Source organism: Coffea eugenioides, chromosome 3 (genome assembly GCF_003713205.1).
Source record: "Coffea eugenioides isolate CCC68of chromosome 3, Ceug_1.0, whole genome shotgun sequence".
NCBI classification, from domain to species: domain Eukaryota; kingdom Viridiplantae; phylum Streptophyta; class Magnoliopsida; order Gentianales; family Rubiaceae; genus Coffea; species Coffea eugenioides.
In genome coordinates, this window is record NC_040037.1 from 11921341 (window position 1) to 11936070 (window position 14730).

General features: G+C 33.4%; 1 protein-coding gene across 1 annotated transcript; it reads left to right on the plus strand.

Moving 5' to 3' along the window:
* The first annotated feature begins 8136 nt into the window (after positions 1-8136).
* LOC113766042 (RNA-binding protein 42-like) lies at positions 8137-12172 on the plus strand. Its single transcript, XM_027310270.1, has 4 exons — positions 8137-8376; positions 10403-10580; positions 10717-10814; positions 11863-12172. Exons 1-4 carry the CDS (start codon positions 8137-8139, stop codon positions 11872-11874), a joined length of 528 nt encoding a protein of 175 aa, XP_027166071.1. The 3' UTR covers positions 11875-12172.
* Positions 12173-14730: the final 2558 nt, after the last annotated feature.

The following is a 14730-nucleotide window of genomic DNA, read 5'->3' on the forward strand; positions in this document are numbered from 1 at the left end:
TTACACAAGTCTCTTTAGGACTCCCTTAGTATAGGAGTAGAATAAATGTTGTTATTGTTAAAAAAAAAGTTAAATCTAGAGAATATAATAGTGCACTTATCTCACTTGGTGATTCACCCTACAATCCCTACACAAGTTTCTTTAAGCTCCCTTTCCTCCTAGTATAAGAGTGGGAAAGATTTTGTCATTGCGAAAAAAAAAGTCAAATAAGTATTTGGTGTGGAACATCTGCCTCTCAAGTTTTGGTGAATATTACAAGTTTTTAAGACAAACTCTACTTTACACCTCTAAACTTGTATCACTTTCCTACTTTGCATTTGAAAGTTCAATTTTGAATATTTTACATCCTAAACTCTCAATTTTGAACACTTTATAAGTTAAATTTTCAAATTTGTCCCATTTAAATCCAGTCAATGACAACTTTTGCAAATTAATGGCATAGATGACTTAATAAATTAATTATAATTTGCCAAAAGTAATCAAAAGGTGCCAAGATATCATAGCAAAATAAAACAATACATTATCATTAACTTGTGTTATTTTTTATCTCGTTAAATTTACTAACATTATTAGTAATTGAGACCATATAAATAAATGATAATGTACTAAAAATTGTTGAAAAAGTTAAGTGATCATAGTTGGAACAAAATGGTACATTGTCATTAATTTTCACTATCCTTTATCTCATTAATTTTGCAAATGTAATTATTGATTAGATGTAAATGAGACAAACTTGAAACTTTAGGGTTTAAAGTATTCAAAATTAAGAGTTTAGAGTACAAAGTGTCCAAATTAAGTTTTGAGGAGCAAAATAAGGAAGTAATATAAGTTCAAAGGTGGAAAGTGGAGTTAATCCAAGTTTCTAATGTTGATTAACTGGAGACGTTCTTGCTGTCAAGAAAAAGTATTCAATTTTGATCAACTAAAGCAAGGAAATTTGACAAAATTTCCAATAATTCTGCTGATTTATAAACACGACCTCTCCTGGAAAATTGGATACTTTGCTTTCAAACTCAACTTCAAGCATTTTGATGCAAAGATTATGTTTAGTACATGCTTCTAATAATTTAACAACCCTAGACGTGTTTGATAACTCTACTTAATGCTAAAAATTAATTTATTGAGAGTTTTTCAAAATCAGCAGCATGTTTGATAATAAAATTACCTTATCGCTTAATACATAAATACTGCTTAATTTCTGTTCAAAATTTTAAGTGAAAAATTTTCACTGAATTTTCTGAATTAGCTACACTTATTATTCCTCTCAAACAACCCATTCTCGTACATGTTCTCACACAAAATGCACATTTTTTTTTGTTAACACACACACACACACACACAAAAATACGCAAACTTAAATACAATTTCTCAATTGTTTCATTATTTTTTCTCTGACAAATACACACTTTTCTCTCTCTGGTAAAAATAGAAGTAGATTTTTTTAAAAGATAAAATCATCATATTTGCGCGATATTGCAATTCACTTTATAAAGTCAGTCAGATATCAAATATATATAACCTTGTAGCAATTTAATACTTTTAGCACTTAAATTCACACTTCAGAATTCAAATTTTAAACTTCAATAGTATCAAATGCGGTGTAAGTTACATTGGTAGTTATTTTCTTTTTTCCTTTATTCTTTTCTCTTTTTGCAAAACATTATCGAACAAAATTTCATGAAGAATTCGAAATTACAAAAGAAATACAAAAACAACAAAATTTTAAAAACCATATCCCCGTGCATACCATGTGCATATTTGTAAGCTCGTAAAATTTTCTATCCTAGTCTTGTGAAGATACCAGGGCCAACTCGATTAGTTACTCCACAGCTCCATAAATCGAGAAAATTGAGTTCAAAACATGGGACTGAGATGTTTGCGAATTACTTCAAATAGATCTCCAAATTACGTGTGAGAAATTTAAAGGTGAATTTACTGATGATTATTATGTTGGGACTTTGTTATATTTTACCCAAATGTACAGAATTTTATGCTCTGATCCAAAGATTTAGGAAAAAAAAGAAAAATTAAATGTTAAAAAAATAAAAAAATATTCCAACCATTTCGCACATCTCTCGCACGGACCAGATCTGGAGATCTATTCTTGTATATTACAACCCAAAAAATTACTAGGTGCTACACAAGCCCAAAATTTATACTACAAACTATATATTAGAAAAGTTATGGGCTCTATATGGATTGACAATTTTTTTAAAAAATTTTGTTTTTGAAGTTTACAGCAACAATTCAAAAATAAATTTTCAAAAAACAACTTAAAAAACAAATGCAATCTTATAAAAATATAAAAAATTTAAAAAATGCTACTAAAAACATCTTCAAAAACACTCCAAAAATACTTAACCATCTACACCATTACAATAAAATTTAAAAAAAAAATTCAAAAAACACCTAATGTATATGTAGCCCATGTTTTTTTTAGTCATATTGAATCGATTCGAGGGTCAATGCATTCAAACTTGAAGAATTTGATGATAGTCCCTTGAAAAATATGTTTTAACAAAAAAATGCCCCTTCAAAACAATCAATCATTCAAAAAATCTTATTTTCCAGCAATGATTTTACACAAAAAGAAATGTTTTGTTCTGTTATAATTAGTGTATAAATAAAAAGGCACAAAAAGTACAAAGATAGACATAATAATTTTTCGTATGACAATCCAAGCAAACTCTGACAACACATTTTGTGACTTAGTAGTCAAATAAGGAAAATCTTGCAAATAATGACAATCCAAACAAACTTATTAACTATGTAGCGTTCAGCATCTAAGGTTTCTAACCAGAGTGTAATTGAAGTTTAGTATAAACACAACAATTACTAGAACTAAAAATTTGACTATCCAGCACATCAACTTGCCTCTGAAAATTCTTTCTCATTACCCCCTTTTTTTGTAAAAAAAAAAAAAAAAAAAAAATTCTTGAATAGTTTCCATAACTTTGCGGGACCTAATTAACAAATTCAATATTTTCAATGAATCTTCACTAAATGTAGATGGTAGTAATCGAAAGAAAGGGCTTTAGTGGACTTCCCAAGCACAAAATTTTGCTTTAATATACTCAAAAAAGTCTCACTCACAAGTTTACGCTACTTACGCACGAGCACTCGTTAATATAACTAGTATTCATCTAATCTACCAAATATATATATACACATATTAACTATTATTATTCTCTGTTGCATTTATATATTTTTTTATTTAATTTTATCTATCCTCTCTTATATTTATTTACTTTTCCTAATTAATTTTATAATTTAAAAAATATAACACCTGAAATATATCTTAACAAGTATCCCATGGGTACCCGTTAGACAAATCGTTGTTTTAATTAGTTTTGAGCTTGATTAAATGAAACTCTCTTTCACAAAAATCATCACTTGTCTGAAGTTGATAGTTTTTTTTTTTTTTAGGGGTGTCCCACAAGGAGTGGACCCTGCAGACTATTCCCCACCCTCCACAACTTGCTGGCAGCAAGGTTCGAACCAGGGACCTAAGGCTCCATCTTCAGCAACCTCAACCACCAGACCAAGCCCTGGAGGGCTGAAGTTGATAGTGAAATGAGAATTGGTTCATTTTTTAATTAAAGAAAAACCACATTATTTTCGTGATATTTCCGTGCAAAGGTTGCACGTAAATTTATATGGATTAAAGTGAGTGAACATGAAGAAACAAATACTCTTAAGAAGGCTTGGGTTCTTAAGGCTTTTCTGTCAAGTGAGTCAACAAGAAGGCTTGCTTGTTAAAAATAATATCGTCCCTAGTAAATTAGTAAAAAGTCCCAATATTAATATTTATATGGTAAATCACTTAGAATTTAGCCATCTTCTTCTGAACAAATCACTAAGAGTAACTTTTACAAATTGTATATAGTATAATGGAATTAAAAATCCCCACTTTCAGATCTCGTGTCTCTTAATTTCAAGGATTCAGTTCAATAATGCATTTTTTTTAAAAACCCTTTTCTCTAATCCAGCATTTCTTCATTCAAATTTCTAGGTTCTTTACATTCCATACCCGGACACAATTTTTATGTAAATGTTACCTGATCTTGTCTGGTTAGAGTAACACTTGTGATGCTTATAGAGAAGCAAATAGTTGTATAGATATACTAGCAATTAAAACCCCAACTGGCCATCTTCTCCTGCATGCTAAAAGTTTATTGTGTGATATTATTTTTTCCAACAAAAACATGGTTTCTTCTTTTTTTTTTTTTTTGGTTAAGCTCATCCCAAAATTAGGCACTGTAATTTTCCAGTCAGATCACTAAATTTTCTATTGAGTTTAATTGAAGTTGTATAAATGCTTCCAATTAGATTAACACAATACATGGCACAATAAAATGTTGTAGGTGATATAACATATGCACAAGTAGCTCCAAATATATATATATATATATATATATATATATATATATATGCATGCTTAGGTAAAATTATGTGTCAGCCTCAGTTTCAAAATTGATCAATAAGAAACATAGACAAAATTTTTTCAAGTAGTCTGATATAAAGATTAAATTAATGTATATACTCTATTCACGTATATATGAATCAATTTGTTAGTGGACAAAAATGAAACCACATTAATGATCTATAAATATGTGAACAGCATGCATTTGATATATAAAAACAAAAAAAAAATGTGACAATGATAGTAAGTAATTAAAAAAAAAATCGATGATTTGAAAACTATGTGAATGGCAATTGAGTTGGGTGATAAAGGAGAGAGATTGTAAGTGTAGATGATAGCATAGAATCAAGTGATGACCCAAAACCTTCACAGACCAACCAAACGGACAGCTTAAATCTTCTAACAGGAGAACAAATGCTCTTAATCCGAAACCTATGAAATCATTCAACCGCTGCTTGTGGACGCTGTCTTTCTTATCTTTTTCCTTTTCCTCAAAATATCAGGAAGTGAAACAAAAAGATATCTCCATCTAGTGGACGAAACAGATTCTTTTGTACCATCGAGAAGTGATGGAATGTGGCAGAGAAGATGGTTGGGAAGGCCACTGATCCTATCAACCTTAACACGATCATCTCAGTTCTAGATTGTTTTGACAGCCTTGAATTTACGTTGACTGTCTTTCTTATGTCAAAATGGGGTGGGGTTTCAACTTCCAAGAAATTATGCCAATATAACCATTAAAAAACGCAGTGAATAACTTCTTTTTTTTTCCTTACATTTTCTTACAGAAAGTAAGAATGTTTTTGCAAATAAACCTAATCCCCACAATAATTTCAAAAGCCGGCAACTTTTGAAGTCCTGCGAGTGAATAACTCACGACATAATTGGTTCCAACAAGTACTTGCACATGCAGTAGACTAACGACAAACAACAAACCCTTTTTCCTAGTGTATACATGTAAATATACAGATTGTACATAAATAAATATTTTGCTCTTGCTGTATTCAATTCTAAAGAGTCTGATATATTATTGTTTTATTTTACTTCCAGGCATATCAATCTGTGAAAGTGTCTGGTCAGCCAACAACTCAACTGCTAGTGGACTAAAAGCAACTCCCCAACTCTGAAAACATGCGATCCTATTTCAATAGAGTTGATATTTTAAAGCCAAGAGAACCTATTCAATTTTAAAACTAAAACTACACGTGCAGTGCACGTGAACCTAAATTAGAGAGAATTTTCGGGAAGAATTAATATTAACAAATATTTGTTTCTATTTAATGCTTAAGCTTTAAGACGTATATATAAGAATGAAGATAATTTCTAACTTTTTTCTTTAGTTATTTAATTTTCTGAACAATGTTGTAAAGTTTTTTTTTTTAATGCCTCAACATCCATGCTTTGCCTTGAGCTTGATTAGATATCAAAGTAATTTCAAATTAAATTATGACTAAGTTTGTTATATATAATTCATACACGCAGCTTATAGTCACATAATAAAGTGTTGGTTGTGTTTTATACTATTATTGTGGATAGTCTAGTTCATCATTGGCTTGGTGTACCCAAATTTTAAAAGCAGCATTTTCTTTTTCCATTTACTCTTTTCCAACAAGGTTATCAGCAACCATTTTTTGGAAATAAAAGAGGGAGAGGAATCTACGATTCCCTTGGCAAATTTAACAACCGATCACAGCCCACGACCAAGAGTGTTAGTTTAGTCTTGAATTGAGTGCTAGACAAGTAACGCCTTGTCATGCACTACTAGGATGGTGAAACTAAAGAATGTATGTCTATTGGAGAGCAACTTCCTGTTATTAATTTGGACAATAAAATTGAATATCCATTTTTTTTCAAGAAGTCGGCAAGTCATGACAGATAAAGGACATGGGTTTAGAAAGTTTGTGCCTAACAGAAATTTGACTGTCAAAATAATCATTGGAATGTGAAATAGAATAGCAGGGGATCAAGAGTCTTTCTTCCCCAAATTTGTACAACTCTTGAACGTCGAAAGTGCAACATCAACTAGTGTTTTTTCTTCTCGTGTACTTTTTTTTGTCTGAATAATCACTGACAAATCCATATCCTATGGCTTTGTAATGAGGATATAGATTCTCATGGTAATGCTTTCTTAAACAGGTAAAAAGAAACGAAAAATCTTAAAGTCAGTACCAGAGGGTTGAACTGACGAAAAGCACAAGTTTTGGGTTGAAATTCCATGATATTGGTTGTCATTATTCATTTTCAATTGAGGGATGAAAATGTTGATGTTAGGATGTAGGGAGAATGATAGCTTAACAATGTTTTAATATTTTAATGACCAGAAGTCGTCATTAAATTAGTAAGAAGTGCGTGCATGGCTGTTCCGAATTTGAAGATAGTTTAGTTTTCAAGTGAATGTATTCAAACACGAGCTCCAATTTACTTATAGAGGTTTGATTAGATTGGAGAGGATAAAATGGCTTATTTGCCCATATATAATTAAGTAGCTGTTAAGGTCAAATTTTGACTAATCGCGAAATTCTTTTACTAGTCAAAACTAAGGATTCATGACAAACACATAAAAAACTCAATGCTCAAAAAAAAAAAATGAAAGAAAGAAAAAATTAGCCTTTTTGTTAATTACTCTCTCCGTCCCGTAAAATTTGTCATGTTTGTCACTTTTTTTTGTCCCAAATTAATTGTTATCTTAGAAAAATCAACTCACCTTTTTTTAATGAAATTTTATTTTGCCCTTTCATATAGCCCATCACTTATTTCTTACAACTATCAATACATCAAATAAAAGATGACTCGTTTCTAAAAATATGAGATGAAAGAAAAAATTTTCTTTTCTACTAATATATCGCTATATATAAATTGCACGTTCTCCTAAAAATAACACATTTTATGAGACGAGGAGGAGTAAAAAGGGACAAGGAAATAACTTTATACATGATGATGGAGAGAGATAGAGGAAAGGTGAGAGAGAAAGAAAGAAAGAGACTGGATCAAGCAGAAGCAGCACTACAACAAAAATGGTCTTTCCTGACATATCTATAAGGACACTTGCTGGTTTGTGCCATTATAAAACTTCTATCATGACACTAGTTATCAACTCAATAATATATACTCTAATTTTTTTTATTTTATTTGATATAAAAATAATAATGTACCTTTAGACTCCCTATTATGACACTTACGAAAATGTGAGATACACCAAAAAAAATTAAAACACAAAACGACGTCGTTGGATTTCGGCGGAAGATTCCTTTGCCAAAACACTTAGTGAAGTCTCAAAACTTCATTTTGCCTCCCAGTGAAATTTTGCTTCTTCTTTATCTCTCGCACAAAGTCTTTCTCTCGGCAAACTGTCTCTCAAAACTCTTGGCCAAAATTTTGCTTTCCCACAAAGTTTTTCCTGTTGAATCTCTCCGCAATCAAACTATCCTTGCTTTCCCATTGAAGGGATGTAATTCCATGATAAATTTTTGCCCTAAATTGATTTCTCTCGGTTGCCTAAATTTTTGCCCTCTGCCTCTCTCGGCCACTTTCCTCTCCTCTGCTCCCTACCTCTGCCGTCCCGTCGCCCCTACTCTTTCCCTCTCATCATCAGGTTTAGGTTCGTCAAAACCAGAAAATGGAACAACATGACATTGAAAAGGACGAGTTTGAATTCTCCAAAAACAACGAAGCCCTAATTTTTGGTCCCGCTTCTCAAATCTCGCGGTTTCGCAATGTCGTCGACATCGGCTGCTGCAGCTTCTTCTTCATCCTCAACGGCGTCGTCTCAATTCACCTACACTACCGGCACGTACTTTCCGACTCCGTTTCACCTACAACAGCCGCAAACCTATGTGGCTGCTGCCGCTGCCGCTTCAATTCTGCAATTTCCTGCTCCTCCTCCTGCGGTTCCCCACGTTTATCCTGCTCCCGCTACAATCCCTACCGTGTACTCCCTCCCTCAGTATCAACAGGTACGAACTTTTCTATATCCAATCATTAAGCCACGTTGTTTTTTTTATATGAATTTTGGATGGAATATTTTTGGAGAGATTTAGGGCAATGATTTCGGCTCTTTTTCCTCTTCCCCTGACATTTGAATTCCCTTGTCAGCAGCTATGATGAGAAACTATTGATCTTTTTAATTATTGGTAGGAGTCGAGATATGTATACCATTGTTGTCTATGTGAGTGGAGGAACCAGGAAGTCCAATTTTTCGGTAAAATACCCGGTCTGTTCATTTATATATATGGCTTAATTCATTTAGGAAGAACTTCCTAAATTGATTTAGGAAGTTGAATTTAGGCATTAGAAGAACTTTAGGTTAATGTTTTTCTTCTAAAATTATTGACCTTCTTTATTGTTGAGGTGTGATTATTTACTTAAGTTGATATGATAGTGGTGGAGATTTTAGTTTTTAGAAAAGAGGGAGGGGGGCAATGTAGAAGGTGAAGGGGATTTCACAAATTTTAGGGTGCAAAGGTGGGCCAAATAAAATATTGGGGAAACTTGTCGCGTGCACCCAGGGGTTTTGTATGTGTGGGCAGAATTGCAGACTTGCTGAGTATTCATTTTGCTAGCTCCTGATGGGCTTCGTTTCTTTATGAACTAGTAGAGTGGGAACTGAAGTGTGGAAGTAGTATACTCTCACAGCTTCACAGTAGAATGTCTTGTCCTTCAATTTCTATACACCATCGCCTAAGAGAAACGGAAGCAAATGATTTTGAAATTTTCAATGTGTATAAGAGCTAATTATGAGTAGCAGACTTGAGAGTTACTGCAGAAATGAAATGAAATGAAATGAAGGAGTTCTCCTTCATGTTTGTTCTTGGATTACTGGCCAACACATTACTTGAGTAGCTATTGCATGACTACATTTCTGTATCCTAACTGCAGTTTCTTTTTTTCTTTTTTTTTATTTATTCAGACTTTGCATGGGGAGAAGCTGTACCTTAGATTATGCTGCTTTAGGAGGCCCTGAAATCTAAACCAGATATATAGAAAAATTATTGGGACTTTGGGAAGTGTTATATTATCTTGTTCTAACCTTATAACAAGAAGCTGATGCTGCTGCTTGCACGCAGGGAAATTTGCCCGGTGACAACACTGAGGTAGACGTGCTCATTTCAATCCAAAAGGTGGAGTCTAATCATTCGACAGATTTTAGTTGCTACAGCCACTATTCTTTTCCCAAGTTACTAAGTTGATTGCTTCAATTAATTAATTTGTTAGGCATACTAGACTCGTCAGTGAATGTGTCTTCATACTTGAAACATGTTGTCAAAATTTGCTGCTCTAAAACAGTTTACTGCAGTACTTGATCAGCAAAACATCCCATCAAACCAGAAATGAAAGTAAATTTTGGTCCCAGGATCTTGAACTGATTCTTTGTAATGAAGAAGACAAACCATACCGGCCCATTGTTGGGACATCAATCTGCCAATTATCTTCAATTTCAGCATTGAAACAAGAACAGAAAACTAGAAATTCATAAAGGTACGACATGAATTGGAAAAAGGTAATCGAAAAATTGGTCTTTCAATGTCGGATTTCCATTATCTGAGAATACAGAACTATAGTACATTACATTCTACTAAAAGTTACTGAAATTTTGCAGCCAATTTTACAGGGCACATGCTTATTACTTGCAATGATTTTATAAATACAGAGTTTTCATATTCAAACCTACTTTAAGTTAAGCGATATCTAATACTGAAAAAAATGTTAATGTTGATCAAATAGATAATCTTGGATAGCTTATCCAGACGCAGTGGTGTATTAGTATTTTTTTGGGGGCTGACTGTCGCAGTGGTGATATTATTGTGGAAGTTTGGTGACCCAGGGGTTTTGTATGTGTGGGCAAGAGTTCTTTTTTTTTTGGGAGGGGGGGTTTATATTTGCATCTTAATTTAGGTATAAGTATAGTTTGAGGAAGAGGAATGATGGCAATATTTAAAGTTAAACCAGTCAGTTCTTAATATCTGAAGTTTTGGTGGACAGGCCCAGCAATTATTTCAGAGGGATGCACAAACAATAACACTTGAAGCGCTAGAGAGTGTGAAAGCTGCGCTTGCAAGTAGTGAGATTGAGCACAAGGCCGAGACTAAGAAGAAAACAGTACCTCGTAAGGCAGCAGGGCAGGCATGGGAGGATCCTACACTTGCAGATTGGCCAGAGAGTGAGTTTCATGTACTCTACTCCTTGTGTGGTTGCATTCATCATTTTTTATGACAATTTTCGCCTGTCTTAATTCCTTCACTGATCTTGTTTTTGCTAGTATTAATGCCTTCAGTATTACTGTTTGTGTTGTGCAGATGATTCTCGTTTGTTCTGTGGTGATCTTGGTAATGAGGTGAATGATGATGTTCTATCCAAAGCATTTTCAAGATTTCCATCTTTTAACATGGCCAGGGTGAGTTATTTGAACTCGTCCACTTTTTATATGTCTCAACCTTCTCTTGTTCGAATTATCGAAACTTTAATTTGTCTCCTTGTCGTGGTTGCCTTTGGTGAGGTTCTGACCTGATTTTGCATGATCCCTTAATCTGATTTCGAAGAAGTGCTTTGATCTGATTTACGAGTTTAAAACTTTGAACTTGGACAACATCTATGGTTATGTTTGTGTGAAATAAGATTAAATTTTGCTAGCATATGATTCTTTAGCTTAAGGGATGCTTGGTATCGAACACTGTTCTGGCTGATCATACTGGTGCTTCTACCATCATTTTTATAAAAGAGAGAAATTTAAGAATCTCTCATGCCTCTGAGCTCTTGAATCTGTGCACTTTTGTGTCTGCATCCACACTCGTCCCTTTTGTCGTGACAAATGCCCCTTGTAGTTAGTCAAACATAATATATATTATCTGATGTTTAAAGGAGAATGATTAATCTGCTTAGTCATACTGTCTTTTGTTCAGTGCATTACTTGACAGTGTTGGTACTGTGATCACTACTGTATGTAATGTTGCCTGGACGACGAGCTTTAGTTTCAGCTTGTTGACAATGTTGGCTGTTCAGGCACCAGTTAGTGATTGGGAGTACAATGCTACGATCCCCAAAACTGCTTCAATGATTGATTTGGCTTCAAAAATAATGATGACTTGTTTAGCACTGACTTAAGTGAGGACCAGCTGAGGCAGAGACTTGGACACATGTCCCACACACCTTGTCAAGTAGGAAATTGCAGTACATAGTTATGTCCAATATCTATAATTTTTTCCATCGCATTTGATAGACCAAAGGCTATATTTCTAGCATGACATGATTTCTAGTAGGTTGAATTGCTTGAACGCAAACTATTTCCTGGGGTGTTATTATATTATTATTGTTGCAATTTTTTTCCTATCATTTTCCAATCTCAAATGCTCAAGAATTGGAAAAAAAATTTCTGTTTCCCCAGATCACTGCATACACTTTTCTTCATCCCTTCAATTTCTCGGCTGTTTTCTCTTCTTCTGAAGGATTGGCACTAACCTCTACTAAAGCATAGCCGGACTGCTCCACCTAGAGATGGCTGAAGGAAGTGGAAATGAGGAGACAACTCTTGAGCATACATCAACATGGGCAGTGGTAGTTGTTTGTTTCATCTTGATGAGCCCAAACAATGTACTATATATATACTATACCTCTCGCGGATCGTTGCTAATATTGTACAATTACGTTACCTGACTTTTAGCATTTCTTTCAACTTGTTAGGGATGAGAGTCTTTTTGTTTGTGCACAAGAAAGTCTTTCAAGTTATTGTAAATGAGAATCTTTCGGTACTTTATTGGGATTTTAGTACTTGCTTTGAGCACTTGTTTGCGATTTTAGTACTTGCTATGTTTGTACTTGTTATCGACTTTTAATTCAATGAATTATATTTGAGTATCGACTTCTTCTTTTAAATTGCTATATGCATTCTGCTCTTTGAGATAATTTTACAAGTCCCTTGGGATTCTGGTTGATGGAATGTACAGCAGGGAGGACTAATTGCAGGTTGCTTCCATATAAAAAAAAACAGGGAAAAAACTCTTGGCAATTAAAAGTGTCAGCATAGCTTAACTTCGAAAAACACTAATGACAAATGGGCATGTCGTCCAAAGCAGTGTAAATTCACATGGCTACGTGTCCTTAAAGTCATATATTAAGACAACTAAAGATGCCTTCATAAATTGGATATACTACTGATCCGCTACTGATGTTCTAATGCTATACGGACACTTTCGATTATCACAAAAAAAAGTTTTTGTTGGCAGAGGGAATGCTATAGCAGCATGGTTTTCCTGACACGTTTGAATGTTGCTAAAGATTTGAGGCTATCCCCACATTGGAAGGGACAACACTCGCCCTAGGTGTGAGGATAGATAAAATGTCAGGTTAAATTGTCTATACTGACACTTTTAAATGCCGCTAAAGGCCATTTTTGTTGTAGTGCAGAGGTCAATGAATAGAGGAGGATTGTTGAAGAGAATCCTGGCATTCAAATGCATGGACATCAAGTCAACAACTCTGGGCACCAGCATCGATGCCGCAGCGTTCTAATTAATTCGCAACCCTTTCACCACGTTTCATCATTACAGTAATTAATTCACAAATTCTAATTTGACTTTAGTTCTTTGTAAGTGAGGTCGATGGGTATCTACAGTTTGACCTTTCTTCCAATGCATTTCACCGTAAAGTTTAAATCCTTGATTAAAAGTGCTAAACAATTTAAGAATTAAAAACATTTCAATACATAAATTTGCCACAACTAGTTAATTACCAATTTCTAGTTTAGGTTATGTTGTTTTCTAAACTTTGTCAAAATCGAAATTTCTATTGTAATAGATAGTTGTACGTACATATATTCAATCAGTTAGGCTTCCACTAAACTGGTCATTCTAACTCAGTTACACACAAAAAATTGGTCTAAGCATTTTCATGCAACTTTACTTTTTCTAGTTCTTTTATGACTTGAATATTGACTAACCTTGTTCAGTTAGGCTTTTTTATTCTATCAAAAAAGTTCCCCCAAAAAATTGAACTTGAATATTGACTAAACTTGAATATTTTTTTAATTTCCCCCTAAAAATTTACGCATTATACAAACTCATTCTTATTCTATCAAAAAAAAAAAGAAAAAAAGTTAGAAACTTTATACATGCTTGATGCCTACGTATTTTGCACGCACGTAGATGTTACCATGCAGAAATTGTGCATGGTAACAATATTCACACAACCAAATTATTGTCAGATAATAAACTGCTGGTAGTGTTTTATATCAATATTGTGGATATTGAAACGTAGTTAAACCTTTCCCCAAAATTTAATCCAGTTCCCTGTTGGCTTTTTGTACTAAAATTTTAAAATGAGAATCTTCGTTTTCTATTTCTTTTCCAACAATGAGGGAGGTTACCTACTACCACATCTTGGAAACAAAACAACAAGAGCAATAACAAATTAGGCAAAATTCTTTTGTCCTTGAGCCGGAGTTTGTGGTGAAAAACAATCTCAGCGTGCAACTGTTGCATTAATTCCGATGGTAAATTTGGAAATTAAACTGATCACAACCCGCCGACCAAGAATTTTAAATTGACATTGAATTGAATAGTAGACAAGTGACGTCTTCTCATACACTGAGATATCGAGACTATAGAATGTATGCTTAGTGGAGAACAAATTCCCATCACCAATTTGGACACTAATACCCTATTTAATAATTCAATTCAGCACTTAAATTTAATAAATTCAGATCTCAACATATTTAGATCATTTCATAACCCCAAAATTGAATATTTGAATTAATTAACTGGAACTGAATTTTCTAGGCAAAACTTGCTCCCAAAATTAAGTGATAAGTTATTCACTTATCAGCGAATGTGATATGCACACAAATATATTAGATTTAATACTTAACAATTCAATAATTTAATGGATTTAGATTTCAAATTTTAGATTTCAAACCTCAATTTTATCAAACGCACCTAACATTGAATATACACAAAGTGGACAAATCATGACATATAAATGATCCAAGGACATTGGTTTAGGAAGTTTGTGCTCAGGAGAGGCTTGACTGTCGAAATAATCCTTGAAACGTATTTGAATAACAGGTCAAGTGTTTTTCGTTTTTCAAATTTGGACCAGCATTGTACATCTAAAATGCAACATCAACTTGTCTTGTTCTTCGTTTGTGTTGGGGGCAATCTGGGTATGAATGAAGGTTTGAATTGATTAGATATACCTAAATAATGTGTCTTGATCATCGGACTACAATCAAAATGGCAAAACCTTATGTTGCATGCAAACATCTGTAGAAGCTTTTATTCACATAAAATCGTTATACAATTTCTTAGTTTTATATCCGA